This window comes from Ursus maritimus, unplaced genomic scaffold, assembly GCF_017311325.1.
Source record: "Ursus maritimus isolate PB19 unplaced genomic scaffold, ASM1731132v1 scaffold_8, whole genome shotgun sequence".
Lineage (NCBI taxonomy): Eukaryota > Metazoa > Chordata > Mammalia > Carnivora > Ursidae > Ursus > Ursus maritimus.
The window spans coordinates 13,479,399-13,507,176 of NW_024426996.1; the positions used below are offsets into that span (position 1 = coordinate 13,479,399).

Below are 27,778 nucleotides of genomic sequence, written 5' to 3' on the forward strand. Positions count from 1 at the left end.
AATAATGAAAATGAATGATTTATAAAGTCCATTTCACCTCTAAAATCTTATACTTATATCTGCCATTAATGAGAGAAAAATGCATTCTTATTGAAATAGAATCTGTCCTAGAATCCTTTGAACTGGATTTAAGATTATGGTCATGTTATAAAACGATTATTTAAATTTCACTTTTGACAGCATTTTGCTGAATGGAAAGACAATTTACATATGATGAGATTGATTCAGTCACAAACCAAAAAATAAGTTGTGTATATTATAGCGTATTAAAACTAAATTTTTTAATGATACCCCTAGTAGAGTGATAGGAAATGACATTATTAAGGTTTTCTTTCATAAAGAAGAGACCCTAGAATAGTCTTTTTTCCAACCTAGTAAGCATAAGTTTAATGACCTTTTCAAGAAGTCCCTGCTATGTTTGGAGACCACAAAAGAAAATGTGGACTATATGCTTCCAGAGATAGTAGGTTTAGAGAGGAGGAAGGGGGGAGTTACTTAAAATATTAGTGAATATGATTCTTAATGACATGATTTTAGAAATATAAGAATTCTCAAAAGCCTGTTTTCATTAATCAAGCTAATATAAAATGTATAACACAGACAAGACAGACAAAATGCTGAATTACAACTCCTTGATTATTTGATTATGTTTCCTTTATTTTAGGTCCTGACACTTACTGATCTTATAACGGTAAATATATCTGCTCTGTTAATCTACAAAGTTCATAAAAATACTACATGCAACTCCCTATGTAAGATAGGCCAGTTCACCATGAAAATTATTATCCTTATTAGTCTAATCCATTTGGAAGCAAAATAAAGCACAGCTGTTAAATTCAAAGCCAAAAAACAATCTCAATGCATGTGGACAGTTCTACATTCATTATTCAATTCATCCAAACTATAAATCGACAAAACAACCTCTTCCATCACTGATGAGGTTGAAAGTGAAGAGTCGAAAGACAGACTTAACAGAATAAATTGCTTTAGGAGAAATGAAATAGACTTGATTATTTCTTCACTAACAAGGCATTAGCATAAACACATAATACATTAAAAATTATCAAATCTAAATTCCAACAGGTAATACTTTTTTAACTGAAATGCACAAATTCAACTTTTTAATGAGGTCCTTTATTGATACAATAAGTTATTCAGAATCTTAGTTTAAGAAAACTCAGGAGAGGGGCGCCTGGGTGGCACAGCGGTTAAAGCATCTGCCTTCGGCCCAGGGTGTGATCCTGGCGTTACGGGATCGAGCCCCACATCAGGCTCCTCCGCTATGAGCCTGCTTCTTCCTCTCCCACTCCCCCTGCTTGTGTTCCCTCTCTCGCTGGCTGTCTCTATCTCTGTCAAATAAATAAATAAAATCTTAAAAAAAAAAAAAAAGAAAAAAGAAAACTCAGGAGAAATACTTGAGTGGAGTTAAAAAAGACAACACTAAAAAAGTCCATTTCCTCTAAAAACATACTTTTCATATTTAAACGGTTTCTGAAATCAAGCCAAACCTCACACTAGATACATATATTTATTCTAAGATCTCCTTTTTCTTTAAAATGTTATCATTAACTAAATGGTACATTTTATAATTGGTGGTATCTTAGAATCAAGGACATGCATATTTTGTACAGATGTCAGAAACTTAGACCTAAATCATGTGTGTGCCTGAGAGAAAAATTTTCAGGATTCGAGACTATTTCAAACCAACCATCTTGAGAAATATTTAAGTGTCCCAGAACCTTGAGGTCAAATAGTTCTGAGTCTAATCAATAGGAACATAAGTCTCTTGAGTTGAAGTGCTCTTGCTCTCCCCACAGTCCACTCTGTTTAAGCAGTATTTCTTTTTCTTTTTCTTTCTTTCCTTTTTTTTCTTCTTTCTTTTTCTTTCTTTCATTTCCAAATGACAAATAAAAATTCTTGCATATTTCTAACTAAAAATGTTTTAGGAAACTATCTTCCATGATTAATTGCTGATGATTACAAAGATAGCAAGTTCACCTCTACATCAAAACCTGGGTGGCTCAGTCGGTTAAGTGTCTGCCTTCAGCTCGGGTCCTGATCCTAGGTTCTGGGATGGAGCCCCGCATCGGGCTCCCTGCTCAGTGGGGAGCCTCCTTCTTCCTCTCCTTTTGCCTGCTGCTCCCCCTACTTGTGTACTGTCAAATAAATAAATAAAAATCTTAACAAACAAAAACAACCATGGCTGAAGCACCACTGCCCTGTGGTTGGAAGGCTTTGATTCTAATCTCACCTTTACAATTAAATTAGCTGTGTGACTGTGGGTAAAAGTATAGTTTACCTCCAAAATCTCTTCCAGTGAAAATATTGACTCCTCAGACATAGGACTCATTCAGATTACCAGATCTGAACACTTACTACCTATTTATACTTTCTTTTACTGAACTTTTTAAAAGTATTATTGGCTGGGGCATCTGGCTGGCTCAGTCAGTAGAGCGTGTGACTCTTGATCTCAGGGTCATGAGTTCGAACACCACATTGAATGGAGACATTACTTAAAAATAAAGTCTTAAAAAAAAATAGTGCCGTTGGCCACAACCCATCTGGGAAGAAGTCTGACAGAATATCCTACAGAACTGCCTGGTCTTCATAGTCATGAGTTTTTTTTCCCAGTGATCCTAGTTACGTCAGAAAGCAGGAAGAGGCCCCTAAGAGAACAAACAGAACCTCAGGTATTGCTCTCGCCTAGGGGAAAACTGGAACAGTGTTCAGCTTACATGTTCTTATATATGTGGTGGGATGGACGGCTCTGCAAATAGAGGGATCCACCTTCTTTCAGTGGTCAATTCCCTGAGCAAGTTGTCGGTCTATTAAAACGGAAGGAACTGTGGAAGCTACAAAGCAGTACTTTTCCAGTGGACTGCTCATCTAAGCAGACCCTCGAAACAAAGTACTCATAGTTGCCCTAAAATTTTGGATCAAGAATCAGTCACATAGGGAACTTGTGTAATTTAAGAAACACAGCCCTTGCCTGGATGTGTACACAGCAAGTTTCTTAACCACTCACATCAAGTTCCTACCTTTCAGATATAGTGAATATAATTACAAGAACATAGTTACAAGAAAACAGTTTTTTTGAATTAAGGAAATTTAAATCTAGATATTGTATATTCATTTTAAAATCTTACATCATGTAAATAAAGCACTAAAAATGGAATTTATTTTTTAACAAAGATTTTCATATTGAAAATATTATAGCTTATATGTGGACTAAGTTAAAAAATAAGTTAAAAAATAAACACACTGACAGCTCTAGCACTAATCATTGATATTTCTTCTTTCATAGTTAATCACTTCTATTTTGAACCAACTTGGGGTAAGTTCATATTAATTTTTCAGCTATTATAAACTACAAACCCATTTAATGGACTAAAGAGATTTTTTTTTTTTTTTAGGGTTTCATTGGGGTAAGACTTTATTTCTATGATTTTATTGATAAAAGCAAGTGACATTTAATCTCAGGAAAGGTAAGAATAATTCTCCTGGACTATAAAAGCATATGGCAGAGTCAAACCCAACTGACTCACCCCAATTAGAGCTCCTGAATAATAAACCCTAGGCTCTTTAGATCAGAATTTCTGCAGGTCTGAAAAGGTATTTTCATAATGTCCATGGCATGTGACAAAATTTCAGCTTACAGAAATATATGTAATATTAGGTTAAGAAATTTCAAACAGTAAATATTACCTCAGGCTTGTTTTGTTTTATGGACAATTCACAGTAGTGGTGAGAAAAGTCTGCTGTGAAACTACCACATCTAGAAATGGCCTGATTTCAAGACAAGGCAATACATCTCCATAACACAAAAGCATCAGCTTGCTGGATGGCAAGGCTACAAACCTTGAAACTTCCCACTTAGATTCTCATCCCAACTTGTTTTCATTTAAAATATATATAAAAATAAGTATATTCCTTTTTTAAATATCTGAATTAATGTCAATTAAAAGTATATACAGTATGTATTTATTTGAATCTACCTTGCGAGACGCTGAGTCAAAATATTCCCAGTCCCATTTTGAGAAAGAAATTGGATTTCACCCAAGCTTTCCTTCTGACAAGTTTCACTGCTCTAAAACGCTTATTTAGTATTTCTTACCACTTCGAATGCTCTTACCAGGCCATCAAAAGCCGGATTTCGGGAGAAGTTAAGCCCTTCGTTGCAGAAAACCCAGTTGAGGATTCAATTTATCAGCACTTCCGGCATAACAGAAACACATTATTTTATACCTCCCAGTACACATGACTATACCAGTGCTAACCCAGCAGCAATAAAATAACCATAGGATGGGAGACATGAGTGGAAGCAAAGAAGAAATTATGGCAAAAAATACCTTCATGTAATAACTATAATCTGTACTGTTTATTTTGGCAGAAATAATTCTCTCACAACTATGTCAGAAGTTATATACGGTGAGTAAAATCTCCAAATATCTTTCAAGCACTATTACACATTTTAAAAAATATTTTTTACCTTAGGAGTTTAATAATCTCAGGTCATGTCCATATTGATAAATTAACAGTTTGATGAAAGGTGTACTGATGAAAGTAGGTAATTAACCTACTTAAATTCATTACAAATGCTTTCTTCAAAGGATGTGTTTTTAGATCAGTTTATTAAAACTTCACAAATACGTTAGAGTATAATACCAACTACCATTTTTTATACTGTAAGAAAATACAGCATTTAGCCTCTCAAAGTGGTTGGAATTTTCAAGTGCCCTTGTTAGCTACCAAATATTTAGGTTTTAGATAATCACGGTCTTATTATGTAAGTTCAGCATATGCTTCCGTTTGAGCCTGAAATTCTTTCAAAAGCTTAAGAACACCTGCCAGCAAGACAAATATTGGTTGCTGCCACTTATCCTTAAGATATTACCAAATAAACTGTCTCCGGGCCAAAATTTCAATTTCAACAATGCTAGCTAAATCACATGTGGCCCTAAAGTCATAAACTCTAGCTGTATCACTATGGATAATGGGGGTACTCAAGTAATACGTAATCTTCCAAACTGTATGCTTAAAGTATCAAATCATAAAAGTTCCATCACCTTAGTAAGGAATACGATACAGAACAAATTTAGGAAAAAAGGCAGACCAGGATTCAAATCCCAGCTCTGTCCCTTTCTGAATTAACCTTAGGACAATCTTTCTAAATATCATTTTCATCTGTGAAATGGAAATAATACCACCTAACTTCGTAGGATTGTTGTTGAGGACTGAGCGATATAATGTAGATACTCATAAATGGTACGTTATTACTATTTTGCTAAATATCTCATCTAGACGAAAGTATTCCAGGAGTATTCCTTATACCTAAAATATAAGAAAAGCAAATATGGAGGTAATATCACCTAGTAATATAGGAGATGTTCTTCCAGAAGTATCTTAAACTAAAATTTCAATCTGGTTTTTCTTATTATAGGTGATGTTGGATATTTAAAACACTTATCAGAAGATTATCTACTTCTATCTACATAGTTTTGTAATTCTACATACTTTGTATAATATGTTCAGAAAAACTCCAAAGACCATGTGCTTTAGTCATTCTTTAAATAAAAATGGTGTATTACCTAGTATCTAATGTCAATGTAAATGCTTCAACACTATTAGACGTAAGTAAATGTTGACATTCGGGGAACTGATCAAACTTTCTCAAGGGCTTTAGTAAACAGCTTCAATTTAACAAATTCTATTCAGTGCCAGGAAAAAGCAATCTCTTCCTGACAAACAGTAGAAGTAGAACCCAACTCTTTCGTTCTGAGAAAAGGTCATCCTACCTCTCACGTAAGGAGCAGGTCATGCTGGTCAGCACAAGTCCCTTATTACCCAGAGACCGGGATTTTATGGATTTTAGAAAATTAATACCATATTTAAACCTTATCACTCTTCCAGAAGGGTCTGAAACAACATCCTGAAATCAAACATTCTAATGTTTCTCAGCAAAACTTACAGTCACACGAAAGGGAAAAAAAGCAGTTCAGGTTTACCATCAAAGTATTGACACTAAATGGGGGTATAAAAAACCTTTTGATTTACTTTAAGCTCAAGTTCTGTCCTCAAGCTACAGCGTAAACCGAATACCTTTTTCAAATATGTGAAGAAAAGGAAACAACTATGTCTCTAGCCCCTAAACCTCCTTTGCTTCAGACGCTCCACCCGTAGTCCGGCTGGAATGAAGAGAATTAGGATGGTCCCCACTTTAGGTTGACAGGTGCAAATACCATGGGTGGATATCTCATAGCCATAATGTGACACAACTACCCGCTCAGACAAGTATTCTTTTCCTTCCTCTTCCCTGCTTCCAGGAGCACCTACAACAACAGCTCTTTCCTTTCCTCTGGGAATTGTATTGTTAACAGTGGGCCTCTCAGAAACCTATCCAATTCATGTTCCCATCCAAAAAAAAAAAAAAACCCCACAAAAAACACTAATTCTCAAAGACCTCCCTCTGTCTCTCTCATTTCAATTCCTTTCTGAACATCTATTTTTAAATTCACTTATGATACATGTAGTTACAGTACAGTGAAATAAACATATCAATTTACTAATTTCCTAAACATCTTTTAATTCAGAATTTTTGAAAAGTGAGAACATGAGCTTGTTCTTGATCTTTATTGACTAAAAGAGTGACTGAAATTTCCTCAAAACACTGATGACTCTAAAGTCAAGAATACATAAGGTTTCCATTTTGAAATTAGCTTCAGCAAGATCACATAAAACAAAATATGAAGCAAATAATTTAAAGATAAATTAGATGGCAGGAACATCCTTCAGACACCAGAAGATCAACAGAAAAAGAAAAGAACTGACAAATAAGAACTAGACGGAAAACAGAAGTTTTCCATAAATTTATCTGACCATAAATTTATCTTTATTCGTATTATGATTTTTCAAAGAGCATCAGTTGTTTAGATTTGGTTTAAGCTATACTTAAATAGAATACATACAAAATATGATTGTTTATATTTCTTTTGCTTGGAAAGCAGAAAATTCTGTGTTACATTTCACCATATTTACTAATTTTATTCTGATGTGAACCTTCTAAATGCAAATAGCTTTGAAAGTGAGTAAAATAATTTCCAAGTGATCGACCCTGCCCTCTTGTAGGATGAGCTCTGTGATACCGCCTTCTTGTCAGCACGCGCCCCTCTGCTGGCCTGTGGCTGCCACAGCGACTCGGGCTACAACCCGCGGCACTCAGTTTCAGAGTCCTCACTCCAGTGTGCATCTCGCTTCTCGGCCACGAGTTTGATGAAGTGAGAGTGACTGGCATAAAGCTGGAGTTGATCACTGATGTCCACCCATTTCACTTTTCCAGCATCATCTCCAGCTTCTAGGGTAAGGTTATCCATTATCTCACCTGTTACCAAAGAAAAAACATCACCAAGAAAAAGTAATTCATTTATCTATTTATTTTTCAAGATAATCCTGTAGCTTCAAGTATTCTTACTAAAAACAATCTTAAATCATCATTGTGTTAGGTGGCCCAGTCAATTAAAAACCAGAATGTTCCTTGGTGCGCCTGGGTGGCTCAGTTGTTAAGCGTCTGCCTTCGGCTCAGGGCGTGATCCCGGAGTCCTGGGATCAAGCCCCGCATCAGGCTCCCTGCTCTGCTGGGAGCCTGCTTCTTCCTCTCCCACTCCCTCTGCTTGTGTTCCCTCTCTCTCTGGCTGTCTCTCTCCCTGTCAAATAAATAAATAAAATCTTTAAAAAAAAAACAACAAAAACTAGAATGTTCCAAATTTTCCAAATGCCCAAATTTTAACCAAGTTCCTAAATTTTTTTAAAAAAGATTTTATTTATTATTTATTTGAGAGAGAGAGCACTAGTGGGGGGGGGAAGGGCAGAGGGACAAGCAGACTCCGCCCTAAGTGCGGAGCCCAATATGGGGCTCAATCCCAGGACCCTGAAATCATGACCTCAGCTGAAGTCAGACACTTAACTGAGCCACCCAGGCACCCCCCAAGTTCCTAAATTTTAAATAGAGGCACCAAAAAGAAAGCTTTTCTCTTTAAAAAGTAAGAATATTGGCCTTAAAAAAAAAAGTTCATATTAAATAAGTATGAAAACTTAAGTCAAAATAAATTCTAGGGGCACCTAGGTGGCTCAGTTGGTTAAGCGTCTGCCTTCAGCTCAGATTAGGATTCCAGATTATGATCCTGGGATTGAGCCCCACGTCGGGCTCCCTGCTCAATGGGAAGCCTGCTTCTCCCTCTCCCACTTCCTGCCGCTCCCCCTGCTTGTGCTCTCTCTCCTTGTCCCTGTCAAGTAAATAAATAAAATCTTTAAAAAATAAAAAATAAAAAAAATAAATTCTAGAGGGATTAGAGATTTAAATGTAGAAAAAATAATTATTGGCAACTCATTTTACATTTTTAAGGTAAGTGGACCTTTCTAAGCATGACTCCAAACGAGAAACCATAAATGAAAATATTTATATTTACAAATAAATATATGTATTAAAATAATTATAATTATCAAAAAATTAAAAGTAATGCTCTCAATCACTGTTGGGAATGTAAATGGCATATCTCTGTAAGACAATTTGGCAATGCTATCAAGAGCTTTGAAAAAGCAAATTGTTTTTGATGAGCATTCATTCCACAAATATCAGAGTGCCTCTTATCCAGTCGGTTTAACAAACGTAAGTCAGTTTACCTGTTTCATCATGGTAGTTCACGGCTTCCGTCTCCATCCACGCATTATCAGTGTTTCGAGGATCATCAACATATCCCTTATATATCTGTTTTTAAAAGCAGGCAGAAAAAAAAAGTGTAGAATGAAACACAAATGGGTAGAGCCGAGGCATGTTACCTTCATTAGAATCAGAAATGTAAATATCCTGTTGCAAAGTAGTGTGCATAGAATTAACATTGCTTAACTGTACATTAAAAATAGTTAAAATGGTAAATTATATGTTATGTATTTTTTTATCACAGTAAGAAAAAAGTGCCAAGCTCAAATTGTCAGGAGGCAATAATTAAGGATTTATTTAGGATCAAAGAACTACAATTCAGGGTACACAGATTTGGGTAGCAACCCAGTGCAAAGTCAGGGGTGTTTATTTTTTTATTTTTATTATTTTTTAAAGATTTTACTTATTTATTTTGACAGAGAGAGAGAGAGAGCACAAGCAGGGGGAGGGGCAGAGGGAGAAGGAGAAGTAGACTCCCCGCTGAGCAGAGAGCCTCACCCGGGGCTTGATCCCAAAATGACTCATGACCTGAGCCAAAGGCAGATGCTTAATGACTGTGCCACCCAGTTGCCCCAAGTCAGGGTTTTTTAAAGACAGAAAAGAGAGTGCCTGTAAAAGTTGCTTACGAGGGATTTTGGCTGGCGTTGGTACAGAAAACCGACCGTGGCTGAGTATAATTGGTTGCTAAGGCGGTCACTAAGCACGTCTGTTCTTTACCAAGTTGCAGGTGTTTGTGTTGAGTCTTTGGAGTATTTGGGGTTTGGCCCAGTTTAAAAGTTCAGGGCTCCACCTGGTGAGGAACTGCATAAGGCCCACCTCCCTAAAGGCCTCTTAGCTCCATTTTAAAACCCCTTGACATAACTGACTCCATTATTTCGCCTTTCGTAAAAGAAATGTAAATATCACACAACCTTTCATGTAGCATTCCATATGCTTCTTTTAAATTTCCCAGGAAACAATATTGTCCAGAACCATTTGAGTCAGCTTTAAAATTCACAAAACCCTCAGGGCGCCAAGGTGGTTCAGTTGGTTAAGCATCTGACTCTTCGTTTCAGCTCAGGTCATGATCTCAGGGTTGTGGGACTGAGCCCTGCGTGGAGCCTGCTTAAGATTCTCTCTCCTCCTCTACCCCTTCTCCCGCCCCATTCCCCCTCATGAGAAAATAAAAAATTCACAAAACCCTCCACTCCACAGACTTTAATTTCATAATTTGGGAATAGTCACATTTGGGCCATGTGACTTTTTTAAAGGCTCTCTAAATATTTTTCTGTTTAGTAATTTCTGTAATTATAGTTTCAGACATACAAAGATTCTCTTAGTTATAAAGAGATCTACAAATAAATTTAGTAAAGACTAATATTTAAGCTATTAATACACGAAAAGATTTGGATCTAGCCATCTAACACAAATGTGACCAAAAACCTAAACATAAATAAATAAGAAATCCTAATTCTAGAAAGAAAACAAAGCAAATGGAACAAAAGCCAGCATAAAAGACAAGAAACTGCCCTTCTTCTTATCACCAGTACACATATTCCTTATAAGGTCATTTTTTTAAATCACAAAGGGTATGTAGACAAAACAGACATAAGATTCAAATGGTTATCAACCAGAAAAACTCTGAGTAACACGATTTAAAATGTAAATGTCCTTTCAAAGGGCTAAATTCACGTAAAAATTTTTTTAAAGGTTTTCTGATGGATGGGTGAGCTGAGGTTCACATTAGCTCACATCTAGTCCAAAGAAAAATTCAGAGGAAAAAAATGTATTCTAATATATCTGACATAAAGTTGGGCTATAAAACTTTAAGTAGAACTCTGTTTACAGTGAAGATCTACTACAATTTAAGTTGTCTTTATGAATATGTATTTCAAATACACAGGTTAATTCACTTTATTCAGAGAATAATCTACCAGGTTTCCAGGTGAACTTTTAAATAATTTTCACTAATCCATGGGGGTAAATCCTTCAGAGGAAAAACCACTTCTTACCACTAGATGTTCCTGGCTGAAGAGTTTGTGCAACTGTTCCTCTAATTCTCTCTTTTCCACCCCGGATTTCTGTAAGGAGTTGAGAGCTTCTTCACCAAACTCTCTTTTAAGTGTAGCACTAATCTTCTCTCCTGGATCCACCATCCCCTAAGAGTCACATTTTTGTTTAAGAAAATAAAAAGTAGTAAGCTTTAACTCATGCAACAAATATTTACTGGGTGACACAGCAGACATTTATTGTTCTACCTGCCCATAATCATGATCCCCATTCTCCTGCGGTATGTTCTTCTGTAAACCATCTGATTCTAGCAGAAGCAGCCAATCGGGGTTCCTCATGTATCAGACCACAGAACTGGTCCAAGGTTAGCCTATGGTAAACTGAGCCAATCAGACTCCCTTCCTGGTACCTTCCAAACTCCAGCTAAGGAAGGCCTGGAGGTAAGAAAGAATACAGCAAGCTAATACCTCCCCATTGTTCATTCCAGTCCATTTCCATCCTACAAGGAAAAAACCATTCTTGCAGACAGCAGTGTATGTATAGTCATCCTCTTATCAAACTATCTCCATTTCATAATATGGCATAAAATATAAAACCCTCTGTTGCTAAAAAAATTTTTTTAAATTAAAAAAAAAAAACAAAACACACACAATCCTTTGTTGGGGGCACCTGACTGGCTCAGTCAGTTAAGCGTCTGCCTTCAGCTCAGGTCATGATCCCAGGGTCCTGGGATCGAGCCCTGAGTCAGGCTCCCTGCTCAGCGGGGAGTCTGCTTCTCCCTCTGCCCCTGTCTCTTGCTCTTTCTCTCTAATAAATAAAATCTCTAAAAATGAAACAAAACAAAAAAGCTCTGTTGCACAAACACCCATTTTAAAATGCCACTTCCAATATACACTGACATGAATGCAAAAAAAGTACACTATTTCTGATGATATTATGGAAATTTTTTTAATTACAAAGAACAGTAAGAAATAAAAGTTATCTTTTCTTATGTCTAAAGTTATCAGAATTCAGCTAAACAGTGCTAACAGTTTTACTCTGGACTTGGAGTAGAGGTTGAATTCTGAAACGGGATCCAACATTTATGAACACCTAATTTATGTCAGGTGCTTTATGCTATCGTTAGTAATACTATGAAGCAGATACAATTATCTTTACTTTAAAGAGAAGGGTCTGAACTCCAAATACTCAGCTCAAAGTGGAAAGGCCAAGATACGAGCCTATGTCTAACTCCAAAGTCCATGTTCTTTTCTAAGGGTTTTATAATTAGACTCAAATTCTAACAACTTTGATGCATTATCTTATACTTGCTACTGACAGTGAGACGTCATTGCAGTGATGAATGACAAAAGAACTACTAATTTAAGCGGGCAGGAATGGAAGATAAATGAAGGATAAGATCCACACAAAATAACCTTGCAGCAAACGAAGCAACTAAGAAGGACTTAAAACATTAATTTGATTTAATTCTTACCCCTGGGATTGCCCATTCTCCACAATCTTTCCTTTTTATCGCCACAAACTGTAAGATGTTTTTCCCAGAAATGGGGTGGGTGACTTTATTTCCACTTCCATCCCTTTTCCACCTGTAAATAGTAATATAAGATCATAACTGATTTAGAACAAAGAAAAGGACCTGTCTCAAGCTTAAGACAAAGTTATAAAGATGTATTTTTCTTTATAACAAGAGTATATACAAGTTTACCTCAAATCAGCTAGTTTTACCAGAAAAATTATTCTGTAACAGAAACATTCTGTATTTAGCACTGTTACGAACCAAGTCGGATATCTACTTTCCATAAAAGGTACTGTATTCTCTGTAATAAAAATTCAGAATATAAATAGTTTTTACTACTTAAAGTACTGTCAAAAAAAGACGTTTAAAAGCCAAACAGAATTTAGAGTTAGGCGTAAACTAAAAAAATAGTCCAAGGACCTTTTTTAAGAATCACAAGTAGTGTAGGGGCACCTGAGTGGCTCAGTTGGTTACGTGTCCAACTCTTGATTTTAGCTCAGGTCATGATCTTAGGGTGATGGGATCAAGCTCCGCACTGGGCCCCGCGCTCAGCGCAGAGTTTGCCTGTCCCTCTCCCTCTGCCCACCCCCCCCCACTCGCTCACTCTCTCAAATGAATAAAATCTTTAAAAAAAAATTTTAAATAAATAAATATCAAGGGGATGGTTCCTTTCAGAATGCACTTCTTCTAACCATATCCTGTTTCCCAAAGATGCTGATACATCTCCCCTTTCCCTTCTATACCCCCCCTACAGCCACCCCCCACACCCAATTTTAAGAACTGTTCTAATACTATCTTACGCAAAGATAAAGACTTTGAACTTCTGATACTAAACTAAAAAACAAAGCCTAGTATCTAATCATTGCTTTGCTTAGATTCAATGAAATAAATGAGTTTTTAAAAAAAGATTTCATTTACTTATTTGAGAGAGACAGACAGTGACAGAGACAGTGAGACAGAGAACAAAAAAGGAGGCGAGGAAGAAGCAGGCTCCCGCTGAGCAGGGAGCCTGAGGAACGAGCCTGACATGGGGCTTGATCCCAGGACCCTGGGATCATGACCTGAGTCGAAAGGCAGACACTTAACCAACTAAGCCACCCAGGCGCCCCTAAAACAAAATTTGATATAATGGAAATAATATATTTTAATTAATGAACCTCATTAACATTTCTTAAATATCAATGATATTTCTATATACTATTGATATCCCCCCCCCACTTCTGATGGCCCACACCTTCCTGTCTCACCAAAACTAGAAAGAAAATGTTAACACCATTAACTTTTGATCTGATTTTATTCACAATATATTAACACTTCGCATCAAATTTTCATTTTAAAGGATCTAAAGGAATGTCAGATAGTTGTACACATAGAATCTGTAGGAGAGGCACCTGGGAAGAGAAAATTTAACACGTGCCCTAGCGAGTACGGGCAAGGACATCTGTGAAATTCTATACCACATAATGCTGTTCCGAATCACGAAGTACTTGAAAGAAAAGGGAATGGAATCTTTTCTTTAAAAGTGACGAGGTGACTCCTAGGATGCTCATTAGTGAAAAACTGGTATAAAAGAGAAAAAGCACAGTATCTAAAGCCAAATACCCCCAATTCAAATTTCAGACCTACAAGATTTAGGCGAGTCACTTAACCTCAGTGAGTCTTCATTTTCAGATCTATGAAACAGAAAAGTTAATACCTACTTTGAGGAGTTTTGTGAGAAACAAATGGGCAAACTAACATCTTACATTCTTCTCTTCCCTCCATTTCCACTGCCACTCATCTATTTAAAGGGATTCACTGGTTAATAGATCCATTACTGAGGCAGCAAAGAGAATCAACCTGACAGTACATCTGAAAGCTAGACTCTGCCACCTGCGGGCTCTTCCATAGCCTTAGACCATCTCAAAGCCTTCAGGTGTCTCATTTGTATAATGACAGAATTAAGCTCAAAATGTCTATTATGTTGAAACAATGCAACACAATCACCACATACACTCCCGTATATTTGGTTCACCAGAGATAAAAATAAGCTAATGAGAAGCTAACTTTCAAGTCTCTAGCTTCCTTTTTCTTCTTGACCCCTTACTAGCATTCCTACTTCAAATGTTTCACACCTTCCTGATCTTAGCCAGCCTCACCAAAACTGGAAAGAAACTGATACTGTCATTAATATTTTTTACTTACATTCATTAATAAAAATATATTAACTCTTCCCATTTCATTTAAACCGTAAAGCTTCTAAAGGAATTTGAAACTGATAGGTAGGTTGGCAGGCAGATACGATGGTAGGTACACAGGGCTGGTAGGTGGGTGGGTGGGTAGATGCACGAAAGATAAATCTGGGGTGGGGTGTGAGTAAAGATCTCTTTTGGCAGTAGAACTGAAAGGGCAAGTAGGAGAATGAGATCGGACAAATATCGGTACCTCTTCTAGTAACTTGAAAATAAGGAAAATTAGCTGCTTTCCTAGAGTTAAACTATGAAATCATATTTATATCTCAGATCAGAGAAAAAGAAAGTCTCCTGAAAGAGTGAAAGGCTCTCAAAATATCAAAACTAAAGAAGTAAAAATATTGAGGGTATTTGCATTATTTAAAGGAGAGTGACAATTACATCTGAGAAGGGAGTTGATAAGTGAAGAAATCCTAAAAATAAAAAAATTAAAAGGATGACAGAGATGACAGAATATTCCAGATATGTTGGAAAGATGATCCCTATGGAGATGGTCAAGTACATCTAAATACTGGATTCATCTACCTTCTTTATTCAGATTCATGCTCAGCAAGGGGCCTTCTGAATACAGTTTGGCCTACCAGAAAGATCTGCCACAGGAAGAGAAAGCCTGTCCCCTGTTCTGAAACCTTCGGTGACTCCAGTTCACACTCCTTAACTTGGCATTTAATATTCTCCACAATAAAACTGCACAAAATTTAGGTAGGTTTGATTACCCACTATTCTCCTACAAAAATCTGCTTCAACCAAGCCAGTCATTTCACTGGCCCTCAGCACTCAGATATTACTACAAGTCTTTTTCTTAGGCCTCCTGCTGTCCCCTATCCAAGCTTCAAGTTCAGCTCAAGTCCACCTCCTTAATAATGCCTTTCTTGGGTGCTCTAGTTTACCATCATCATGACCCACATCTAATCTAATTTGCAGGGGGGAGGGGGAAAAGGAGGAGAGGGAGAGAGAAGAATTGAAGCAGGCCCCATGCCCAGCACGGAGCCCAATGCCAGGCTCGATGTCACCACCCCAAGATCATGACCCGAGCCAAAATAAAGGGTCAGACGCTTAAAATAATAAGAGCCACCCAGGTGCCCCTCATCTAATTTTCTAAAGCATCCTGTATCACCCATGTTACCTGACATGTTTTCTTTCTTTTTTTTTTTTTAACTTTGACATGTTTTCTTATTTCACATCTTTCGTCTCGCAAATGAAGCCACAGCTCTTCTGTGACAGGGAGCTGAAACTCAGGATTCTTTTATTTTTTTATATCCTCCAAAGCACCTACTCAATTCTGTGAACAGATGTTCAGTAAATACTAAGTGAGTTAACTTTGTTCAGATAATGCCTAGCCTACTCATATAACAAAACTACAGCTTTACTCTTATATCAGTATGATTTCACATAAAGTCCCTTTAAAATACAGATTTCACAAGTATACCTATATATACACACACGTATATATACAACCACACATACATGTATACATTACATATACACAAACATACATACACGTGTGTATATAAACAGTTACAGTCCGTATTTCTCCAATCACTTGGCTTTCTGGTGCTGAAATGTCTTTTTCATTCTTACCTGGTTATGATGGGATCTGCAGCATGATTTGGGCCCCATCGCCCCAAAAGCCCCCGGCCAATCAGTCCTGTCCGTCCTGCAGGATTTCTGGGACAAAAAACGTAAAATCAACTGAATGTGTTCATCTTTTTAAACCCAACTTGATATGGCCCAAAAGAAGGCAGTAAGTACAATAAGAGGGAAATAATATCTCGTCCCAAATCCACTAGCATTATCACATATGTGGCACTAAAATCGCGTATTTCCCTACACTGTTATTTAACTTTTCTTTTGTGCATGTCGTAAGCTTTGGGCTTGAACCAGGAGGAAGATCTCATTTTTCAAAGTTGTTCTCAATATGAGAATTTTTTCCATTTTCATCTATACTCTTAAATTCAAACCAGAACTTTACTGGACTCTCACAACAGGGCAGGTGAATGGTCTGCTCCTGATCAGATATCTATCTCTACAACAGGATGACTTATCATTCTAGATACCCACACTGTGTTCATTTTCTCACCGTTTCGTTTTCTTACTCCCATCTCACACAACCCTTCTCATGAAAATATTTTTGTTACTTTTTTCAAGTTTATTTTTTTTAAGTAATCTCTATACCCAAGGCTCAAACCCGTAACCCCAAGATCAAGAGTCGCACGCTCTTCCAACGGAGCCAGCCAGCCACCCTTATTTTTGTTACTTTTAAAAGTCCATTTATTCTCAATGGGTTCTGCATGCTTATTACCAATAATATATATTTTGTAGCATATAATGAGGTAGTAGTATCAGTCTGGATTTCAAAATTTTAAAGAAAATAATTTTATAAAAATGCCGACTTACTGTTTAACCAAATAGCACAACCCAATGTTAAAAAGTCCGTCAGGTAAACATAGCAACACTCATGCATAATTTTCTTCCAGTCGATATTCCTTAATTGTTCAACTTTTATTATGTACCAGTAAAATACTGTAACCTACAGCCTTACCTTATTAAGATTTTATCTTCTGTCCTCCCAATACATGAAAGTAAATAAACAACCAAAATTTTCCGTCAGCCGTCTCTTTTTATTCTGGTCTTCCCTGTGACTATTATTCAAGCTGAATGAGTTTTGCTATTGTTTTTGTACTAGATTCAGAAATATTTCAGCAAGACTTAACAAATAAAGACATCAGCGACAATAATTCTACTTTTCAAATTCAAGGAGAAGCAAGGCGGCCGACAACTTTGTTTTATTCCATGTAACCATACACCTCTGAATACAAATGATCAAAACCAATAGTAAGAGAGACAATGTTAGTTTTTATAGATGAGCAAGCCTCTACCTTGTACATGAGAAACTATGGAAAAGACACATAGACTACCCTATAGCCTGAGAAGCAGAGAAAGTTGTTTGTAGTGAAAGAGAAGTAAATGAAACATGTAAAAAAAAGCAAAGATGGGTTTGCAATTCTATCCTTTCCTAAAGTTAGCTGCATTTGTGCTCTGGGCTCCTTGAGATGGTCCTATAACCCTGAAGTTCACTTTTGACTCAGGCAAGCTGGAGTTGTTTCTATTAGTCAGACCCTTGGCTAAGACAACATGCTATCCTGCCTTTGCTGCCTATCCTTTTACATGGGAACATATCTTTTAATATACTTTACCCAGAAAAGAACCCAAGGAATAAATCAAATGCAAGAAAGTCCGACTTAAAAAGATTCAATAACACAGAAAAGTGAAGTTATGACCAAAGACTGAATTCAGCAAAACTGAAGAACCAGGTTATGGTGAGAGGAGTACAATCACTGCCTTGTCCTTGAGGAACTTAGAATACAAATCACAACATGTTTCAAGGTAAGAACTATGACCACAAATCTCTGATCTTTATTTGAGGCACGCTAATTTTTACAATTCTTCCTAACTTTTATATTGTCTTGTTAAGGAAAAAGGAAATTTTTGGAGTTGTGTATAAAAATCATTTTTAGAAGTACAGAAAGAACTTTGATGTTAAGTTTTTGGGTTATTTTTATTTTTACTCTCACATTTGGGTAAATTCTTACCTTCAGACATCAATTTAATAAATTTAATGAACAACTACTGAACGTACAATTTACAATCCTTTTTCTTTCTTTTTCTTTCTTTTTTTTTTTAGTAATACCTACATCCAGTGTGGGTCTCCAACTCACAACCCCCAAATCTAGAGTCACATGTTCTACTGACTGAGCCGGCCAGGTGCCTCTCCCTTCTCTGTTCATTTACTCAATTAATTATTTCCACCTTCAACGTGGAGTTACAAACAAGTGCATTCAAATCCTGCCTCTGCCATTTACTGTACACGAATTGTTCACATTCTCTCTCCTTATCTGTAAATGGAACTAAAAATACCCACCCACGGGGTTCTTGTAATGTTTTAATTAGATCACATGTATAAATTTTGTACATTGTCTGGCACATACAAGCACTCAATAAATGTTAATTGGGTTTTCTACCCTTTGAAGACCCATTATTGTAAGATATCCACCCCCAGTACCTACCTGGGTCTTCCATTTTCAATCTCATACAAACCATTCTGGCTCTTTCTCTCAATATGCCCATCCTTTTCATTAAACTTGGGAGAGAAGTTACTTTCACTGTAATGAGAATACCAAAGTAAAATAAGAAATAAAGGCCCAATACCACCAAGAGCTCACTAATGCCAATCTGTCATTTATAATAAAGTATTCCTGAAACTTAATTTTTTAAGAGTCAGTTTTCATTTACAAATCCATCTTACTCATTCAAAACAGTTTCTTAAAAAGTGTTAACTGAAACACCTTATAATACAAGGATATGTATTATAACCCCTCTGGGAAGGACTATGCAGAGAATCTGCAGCTCCTCCTCCATGCTACAAAAAGTCTACATTACTATCAGCAAGGAGGAATTGTCTGTGGGCACAATATGGCAATTAGTGGTTCCTATGTGGTCCCCAAAATAAGATCCTTTCTGCTATCTTGATGTTTTTACTGTATCAAAGTAATTTTAATTTCCTCAAATGTACACTAGCTAATATTTGCATCAACGTAAACCCACAAAACAGTGAATTTACCCCAAAACACCACAGTAACTATGACATAGACTAAAATAGACGTCGTATGTTAGAAAAGTCCCAAATCTTGATCTTGATGGTAGTCAGAGCTATATAAACAAAAAATTGTTTTGAGCTATAGAAGCACATGTGAGAAATGAGCACTCTACTACATCTGTCATTCCTCAATAAAAATATTTTCAAAGGAGATATAAATAAACTACTTTCCTCACCATTATGACATCGCTGACATAAATGCATTGACAGTGAACAGGTGCATAGCACTACATTGTTCATAGGCAGTTCTGATGTAAATTTTGGCTTTTTTCTTGCTTTAATTTCAGTAAGTGAGCATAGAAGTATTTGTGCTCAATTTTGGAAATAGTTCCAATTTGAATGATTCAGACATTTTTTTCAAGACTTCTAACCAATCTTCCATCTAACACACAAATAAAAAGAATTAAATGGTAAAAATCATGAAATTATAAAACCAGAGACAATGCTTTTGAACTCTAGAAATTCACCTAAGGGGGAAAAAAAGCACAAACCTAATCATAATTGAAATATTAATGTTAGTACTAAAGCTTGACTTAGATGGTAACATAAATTCAACTCTTAAAAAATAAGCTGAATGAAAAAATAAGAAAATGTACTCAATCTTCCTCTGTTTACATAATATAGTACCCTTGCCAACATCATTAATTTTAATTGTATATGATATTTATGTAAAATACCCTCAAATGGGGGAAGTAGAATTCACGGAAGCTACTAATTTCTCCACAGGTTAGCTTCATGATTAATTAATAATCCAAGAACTGTTACAAAGTTACCAACATATCTTCAGATAAAATAAGAAAACTATACGTCAAAATCAAGTCACAGCAGTAAGACCATGGTAAAGTTTAACCTAATGAACTAATACTGGATCTAACTAGCAATGTTTTTTACTTACCTGACTAAATAATCCCATTTATAATAAATTTGCCCATTAAATCAAACTTATAAAACTGATCTAAAACCAGGGTAGCAGTTTAGCAGAGTGGGTAAGAGCATGAATTCTGGAGTCAGATTGAGTTCAAGTCCAAGCTTCACCATCTACTGGCTCTGTGACCATATGTAAAGAATAACCTTTCTGTGCTTCCACTTTGTGTGTGTGTGTTTTGTTTTTCTATAAAGTAGAAATAACAACCCTGTCTTCCAGAATAGTTATAAGAATAAAATAATGCTTATAAAACACTTAGTACAATATCTAGTTCACAGTTAGTACATTAAAAAACTCTATCATTATATTCATTAAAAGGAACATATATATATATAATGTGAATTGATGTACTTCTATGAATTTAGTCAAAGGATTTTTGCTTGAGTATTTTGTTTTCTTCTCTCTCCTTTATCCATTTGTTTTCTATTTTTTTTCCCACTGTTCTAATTTTATTCTAATTTATAGTAATCTGAAAAAATTCTGAAAAATATTTTCACTACTTCAAAACAAGTCTAGCTATGGTGGAAAATAATCACAAAAGATGCTCTACCTATAACCTAAATAGAACAAATGGAAATAGATACCACCACCTGCCATTCTATAAAACAACTCCACAGTAAAACAGATTAACTTTTTTGGAAGGATCATCATAAAACTCCCAAAAGAACAAGCAAACATGGATTGTCTAGCTTTAGCAAGAATTCAAGCCAATGTGGAAACTGAATTCGGACAAAGTCAAACACCAGATAAAAATAATTTTTCAGCTGTCAAAATGGTAATTTACAAATACAGCCATTCTCTTCACCATCTTACACCCAGCTACCAGCTAATGCCAGATAATTTGCTCACCTGATCTGAGGATCTGCCCACCTAGGTCCTGCCAAGACAGAGACTGCAGTGTATTCCACAGGATTATAGTCTTGCCACTCAACAAACCAGCCTACTTTCTCATTAGGAACCTGGCTGCGTTGGACTTTTGAACCCGGGTAAGGAGATGTCCGAGCCTTGTTGTGGGAATTCCCTTTGGCGCCATTAGAACTAGACATGATGTTCGAGCTAAGATGAAACCCACAGGATGAAAATGTGTTTCTGGAGAGAAAAAAGAAAAATATTTCACATAAATACAAAAAAAATAAATAAATAAAAGAACCTAACTCAAAGACCCAAAAACATACTTTTCAATTTCAAAATATAAAAGTCTAACATCTATGAGAAAACTATTTTCCAAATATGAACATTTTAAAAATACTGCCAAATCTTATAATTGGAATCTACTCACTGAATTTTAGTTGAGAAAAAGGGACAGAAGTTTACTTTTGTTAGCACAAAAGTTGGGGAAGTTATGAAAATTCAACCATAAAAACAAACGTAAAAGAAGACTTTTTTTTTAAGTGGTCTATCATCTAACACACGTGTAAAATGTATGGCAAAAAATGGCATGAAAGAAGAACAAAAAAAATGGAAATATCTGTTCTAAGTTCTTATATTGTACAAGAAGTAATGAAATACTACTGAAAGTCGGGTTATGATAAATATACGAATTCTAAACTGATGACAGCACCCCTGCCCTGCTCTCACAATATCAATGATCAGACAACCACCAACTCATTAGGATGGTGAAATAAGCCAACATCCTGTGCCTCCTGATATCATACTCTGAGAAGTACACAGTGATCATATTTGAGGTATTCCTTACAAATGCATGAACAGAATCGAAAACATGAGGAAATACAGAATAGAAGCAGGTCAAGGGAACAGCTTGCAAAATAAATGTGTGTACTCATTCAACTGGTAACATCATGAAAGACGCAGGAACTCTTTCGGATAGATCCAGACTAAAGAGACACAAAACTTAAATGCAATCAATGATCTTGGATTGGTTCCTGAACCAAAAAAGAAAAAAAAAATGTTCTTTGCAGGACAAGTGGTAAAATTTGAATGGGGTATACAAATAATTTTATTTTTAAAAAGATTTTATTTATTTACTTGTCAGAGAGAGAGCACAAGTAGGGCGAGCCGCAGGAAGAGGGAGAAGCAGGCTCCCCGCTGAGCAAGGAGCCCGATGTGGGCTTGATCTCAGGACCTCAGGATCATGACCTGAGATGAACGCAGATGCTTAACTGACTGAGCCACCCAGGCATCCCTATAAATAATTTTAAAAGGTGATGCAAAACCATATTTATTTATTCCGGACAAAGAAACACTTGAGACAAAACAGCTTCATTGGTGAATTCTATGAAACATTAAGAATTAACACCAATCCTCCTCAAACTCTTCAAAAAAACCGAAGAAGGAATATATCCAAATTTTTTCTATAAGGCCAGCATTATTACCCTGATACCAAAGCTAGACAAAGACACTACTAGAGGACTACAGACCAATATCCCTGAGGCACATCGATGCAAAAATCCTCAAAATAGGAGCAAACAGAATTCAACAGCACATTTAAAGGATTATACACCATGACCAACTGAGATTTATTGGAATGCAAGGATGTTTAAACATACAAAAATCAGTCAATGTAATACACATTAACAGAATGAAGGAAAAAAATACATGATCACCCCAACTGATATAGAAAAAGTCTGTCATAATCCAACACCCTTTCACAATAACATTCAACAAACTAGGAATAGAAGAAAAAGAAGAAAACTACCCCAACATATTAAAGGCCATATACAAAAACCCCACTTTTTGGTGTGACAGTGAAAGGCTGAAAACTTTCTCTCTAAGATCACAAACAAGGGACCCCAAACAGTCCCTTGAAAACAATCCTTGAAAAGAAAAAGTTGGAGATGCCATGCTTCCTAATTTCAAAACTTACTACAAAGCTATAGTAATCATAACAGTGTAATACTGGCATAAAGACAGACATACAGACCAATGGGATAGCATGGAGAGTCCACACATAAAACCCTACATAGATGGTCAAATGATTTTTGACAAGGGTGCCAAGACTATTCAACAGGAAAGGACAGTCTTTTCAACAAAGGGGGCTGGGAAAATTAGATATCCACTCCAAATGAAGATGGTCCCTCCCTTTATAGCTTATGTAAACACTAAGGCAAAATGGATCAAAGACCCAAACATAGACCTAAAACTATAAAACTCTTAGAAGAAAACATACAGGGAAAATTTCATGTCACTAAACTTGACAGTGATTTCCTGGATATAACCAAAAGCACAGGCAACAAAGAAAAATAGATAAATTGGACTACGTCAAAATTAAAAACTTCGGGGCATCAATAAGCAGTCACTGGTTCTAGATATACCCTCACTTCACCCAGGGTTCCCAGCACTATAGAAATTAAGAGTAACTAGGGAGCCTGGGAAGCTCAGTCAGTTAAGCGTCAGGCTCTTGATTTCAGGTCATGATCTCAGGGTCCTGGGATGGCGCCCCTTCTCTGGCTCTGTACTCAGAAGGGAATCTGCTTGAAGATTTCTCTTTTTCCCTCTTCTTCTGCCCCTCCCCCCATTCACGCATACTCTCTAAAATAAATCTAAAATAAATATATCTTATAAACAAAAAAGAGTAACTGGCAAGCAATTTTACATTGTTCTAGTGGCATCTATCAAAAATAGTATTCGTAACTTCCAAAGAACATAGTTTGGCTTTTTTTATCTTTAACTCAGAATTTTTTAAAATTTTTAAAATTTTACTTTAACTGGAATTTGGTTGACACACAATGTTATGTTATGTTATAAAAAGCACAGATGTTTATTCCTTACCTCCCCAAATCCCACTGAAAAGAGATAAAGATGTACAAAAGGCAACAAAAGCCACAGAAGGAGAGAGACTAGAACACCACCACTGAGTAAGAGACTGTAACCAATTTCAGGAAGAATGTAGATGGACACATACTGACCTACAAACCGAAATACAACAAATTATATTTGCGAATATGCACCAAAAGGTGGGTGAGAGATGCCATTCCTACAAGAGGTGACCTGAGAGGTTTCAAGCTTGAAATAGTGGGCCCAGTTGTCCTAAGTGGGCAGTGGGCAATAACCATGGAAATCAGTTGTCCTCCTTCCCCAAATAAAAAGTTAGCATTACTTATGTTTTCCCCTGGGATTAAAGCCAAAAAGTTAAAATGAAAGACACTAGAACCTCTATTGTTGGGGCGCCTGGGTGGCACAGCGGTTAAGCGTCTGCCTTCGGCTGAGGGCGTGATCCCAGCGTTATGGGATCAAGCCCCACATCAGGCTCCTCCGCTATGAGCCTGCTTCTTCCTCTCCCACTCCCCCTGCTTGTGTTCCCTCTCTCGCTGGCTGCCTCTATCTCTGTCGAATAAATAAAATCTTTAAAAAAAAAAAGAAAAGAAAAAAAGAAAGACTAGAACCTCTATTGTGAATATTGGTATTAGAGAATACAGCAACAATTTAGGCTTAATACCACCACAGTTCACACTAGGAAATAAAGTTAATGCAGCTATGCTCAGCAGAGAATTTGCTCCACTAGTGTAAAGCCTGGAAGAAAGGGGGGAGGGGGCTACCTGCTCACACACACTCAACTGAAACCTTCCAGTCTACGTCCCCTGGTATATGATGCAAATGTTCTATCAGCCCTCCCATTCAGAGAAAACAATGTTTATCACTTACATTAATCAAAATATAAATGGATAACCGCAGTCCACCAGATGTTTGAGAAGAAACAAAAGGTAAGAGGACTGAAAAGTAACAGAACCACTGACCCATAACAGATAATTCATGAAACAGAAGATAATTTTTTATTTTAATTATCATTTTTACAGATTCAAGAGATTTTATATCCATAAAATAAGAAAAGACTGCTATTAAGAAGAGAAATTAGAGAAAAAAAGTTCTTGTCAAAATTGACAATTTAACAGAAGAGATGATGCAATGGGCTGAAGTCTCAATTAGTAATCTGGAATATAAATCGGAGTAAAATCTCTAATACTGTACAAAAAGACAAACGAATGGAAAATGAAAGAAAAAGAGAAGCAAGAGGTTCAATCCAGAAGATCCAAGAGCTATCACAAGAGTTGGGGCGGGGGGGAGGTAAAAAAAAAAAAAAAAAAAAAGGACAGGACAAAAATGGGGAGGGGCAAACAAAATTTCCTTTTGCCCAAAAACATGACATGCCAAACAAGAATTTTTTAAAAACCACTCTTAGAGACATAAAACTCGTTCATTACTCTATGCCTAGCACAGTATCTAGGACATCGTGTTTACTGAACAATGAATTAAGAGGAAAAAAACAGGATAAAAGTAGGAGGCAGTATAAGATACCATAAATCCCTAAATTTATCCAGGAGTAAAGAGGTAGATGATAAATACATTGTCTACACTTAAAAGTAGAGGTGGTGGGGAGGAATAACGACCTATACTTTTCATTTTACACCATTTATACTGTTCACATCTTTAAACTAATTGCATGTATTAATTTTTATCATAATGTTTTAGTATCAACCAGGGGGAAAAAATGGCACGGGACACCACCACATCCAAACAAGTGCTAATATCGGTGACTGATGGAGGATAGCAAATTTCAGTATCAGAGACCAAGAAAGATTACTACCACCAGCCTTTCTGAAAACGCGAAAATGGCTATAAAAACCCGGGATGCAAGCAAAGCCTACAGAACCCGCAGGACCGTACGCTTGCTCCACCCACAACCCAAGGACTCAGAAGGCAGCAATACGAGAGGAAATACCTGCAAGCCGGAATGCTGCAACAGCCGGAGGACTGGACAGTCACAGAGGCCAAAGCCACAGAGAGGGACACTGTGGCTAAAGTCTTTCCCAGGATGCGTTCGGCCATCAGCTGCCCACGGGCCGCTTCGCGGAGCGAGGTCACGCTTAACTGGGGCCACAGCCTCGGTCCGCCCCGCAGCCCCAGGTATCTACCAGGCATTAGGACCGGGCCTCCCTCCCATTCTGGGGAAGGAGTATCTACGTCTTTCACAGAAACACACAAGACCGGGACCTCTCCCCAAGTAATCCCCCGCTTGCCCCAGTGAGACGAAGGGAACCAGATCTGCGAACCACGCGAACGCTACCAGCACCAGATGCCGCGGAACAGCAACCCGGACCCTGTGACTTCACAAGTCCGTAACAGCGCTTTACAGCCAGGCCGTAAAGCAAAAACAGCGCCGGCTTCGCAGCACCCACCTTTTGCGACCTCCCAGTACGCGCACGCGTACTTGGGGTGGAGTGGAGGGAACTGTATCGAGAAAGTGCCAGAGCAAGGAGAAAGTGAAAGAGGGTGGGAAGCTGGAAGGGGGGAAATGGGGAAAGAAAGAAAAGGGATTGAGAGAACGTTGTTTACCTGTTTTTATTTTTGTTTTTGTTTATCGGCAGGAAGGAGTTACAGGCAGCTCATGAAGTGAACAGCGGGCGTCCCTAAACCTATCCGAATGAGTGGTTGCAGGAAAAGGAGGTACTTTAGAGATTTGCCGTCAGCTTAAGGCTTTTCTCTTCCTCTTTTACCAAGTTGTTTACTGCAGCTGCTAAATTTGACAAAGCTTTGCCGGATGTGGCCTTGGCAAACCCGTGGAGAAGCAAACCAGCTCTGAGCCGGATGCGCAGCTTGGAGCAGGAGTACAGAGCAACACCCAAAACAAACAAGGGTCAAAAATTAGCCAAACCGCCACACTGAAGATCGGTAATTCAGACTGTACAAAACAGTTTGTAATCTGGCTTTCATCTTTTATATTTATTATATTATTAATGTAGCAAATTAACTTTTAAGTACATAATCCACTGTTTCAATGGTGTGGTATAGACGTAGACATAAAACTTTGACTATTGCAAAAGCCAGATTAATGAAACTTTGACAAGAATTGTTCTGAATACTGAAGAATGCAGAACTTTTGGCATATAACAGCTCTATCACAACCTCCACATTAAGAGACTTGACAAAACTAGTATGGCCTCTAGCAGTTCAAGGCCTTGTCCCCTAGGATAACCCGAGACTCCCTTAAAATGTGTTTGTGGAAGAGCTAACAGTGCATGAGAATTGACTGTTCAGGCAAAACCTCAAGATAGGCAGATAGTACCTACGCCCCTCAGTCGGTTAAGTGTCTGCCTTTGGCTCAGGTCATGATCCCAGGATCCTGGGATCAAGCCCCACATCTAGTCCTGTGCTCAGCAGGAAGCCTGCTTCTCCCTCTTTCTCTGCACCCCACCCCATGTTCTCTCTCTCTAGTGAATAATAAAATCTTTTTTTAGAGATTAAAAAAAAAAAATGTGTCCAGGTAAAAACTTAATCCCTGTGCTCCCTGCAGCTTGGGGGGCCACATGACCCTTCCTGGCCAGTGACATGAATGTGATAGCCTACTGTGTGGGTTTTCTGGGAAGGCCATTATTTTGCTGGGCAAAAGAGACTGGCTGATTTAGCAGGAGCTATTAACCCTTTGTAATTTCCCCTCCCTCCTTTATTCATGCTTGAAAGGAGGGCACATTTCCTAGAGAAGGAGCAGCCATCTTGAGATCCTAATGACAAAAGCCACACACACGGATGGCAGAATAGGGTACAAGAAAGAACCTGAGGGGTTTTGTTGTTGTTGTTGTTGTTGACTTCCTCAAGTAATTGCACTAGTCCTGCATAGATTGCTTCTGGACTAATAAGGAAAATAAACCCCTACTTAACTAAGCTACTATGGGTTTATTTTACGTAAGAATCTTGACCCAAGAGCCAAATATTATAAGGTCTTAAAGGTTATGGTAAGGAATTAGCAGTTATCCCAAGTGCAATGGAAAGCCATTAACACTGTACCAAACTT

At 37.2% G+C, this 27,778-nt stretch overlaps 1 protein-coding gene and 1 long non-coding RNA gene across 4 annotated transcripts; one reads left to right on the forward strand and one right to left on the reverse strand.

The window, feature by feature from the left end:
• Window positions 1-1,399: 1,399 nt before the first annotated feature.
• On the forward strand, window positions 1,400-7,199 carry LOC103676959. The gene is made up of 2 exons (XR_005833400.1): window positions 1,400-4,428; window positions 5,441-7,199. It is a non-coding gene; the product is annotated as an uncharacterized LOC103676959 (long non-coding RNA).
• NUDT9 (nudix hydrolase 9) lies at window positions 6,871-26,551 on the reverse strand. 3 transcript variants are annotated; one of them, XM_008706184.2, is made up of 8 exons: window positions 26,323-26,551; window positions 20,881-21,120; window positions 18,517-18,612; window positions 16,031-16,117; window positions 12,177-12,288; window positions 10,705-10,851; window positions 8,677-8,761; window positions 6,871-7,378 (listed from the first exon to the last, which is right to left on the reverse strand). In XM_008706184.2, the coding sequence occupies exons 2-8, from the start codon at window positions 21,075-21,077 to the stop codon at window positions 7,200-7,202; spliced, it is 903 nt and encodes a 300-aa protein (XP_008704406.1). In that variant the 5' UTR covers window positions 21,078-21,120; window positions 26,323-26,551; the 3' UTR covers window positions 6,871-7,199. The 3 variants fall into 3 exon arrangements, with proteins under 3 accessions (XP_008704406.1, XP_008704404.1, XP_008704405.1); XM_008706182.2 differs by lacking the exon at window positions 26,323-26,551 and adding an exon at window positions 25,709-26,126; XM_008706183.2 differs by lacking the exons at window positions 10,705-10,851; window positions 26,323-26,551 and adding an exon at window positions 25,709-26,133.
• Between the last annotated feature and the right edge of the window lie 1,227 nt (window positions 26,552-27,778).

Excerpts from the sequence above, each read along its gene's own strand:
- NUDT9 (XM_008706182.2), bottom strand. The coding sequence starts at position 25,908 with ATGCCTGGTAGATACCTGGGGCTGCGGGGCGGACCGAGGCTGTGGCCC. Across the intron at positions 12,289-16,030 it reads GCAGATCCCATCATAACCAG|GTGGAAAAGGGATGGAAGTG; the intron begins GTAAGAATGAAA and ends TACTATTTACAG. Across the intron at positions 7,379-8,676 it reads GAACTACCATGATGAAACAG|GTGAGATAATGGATAACCTT; the intron begins GTAAACTGACTT and ends CTTTGGTAACAG.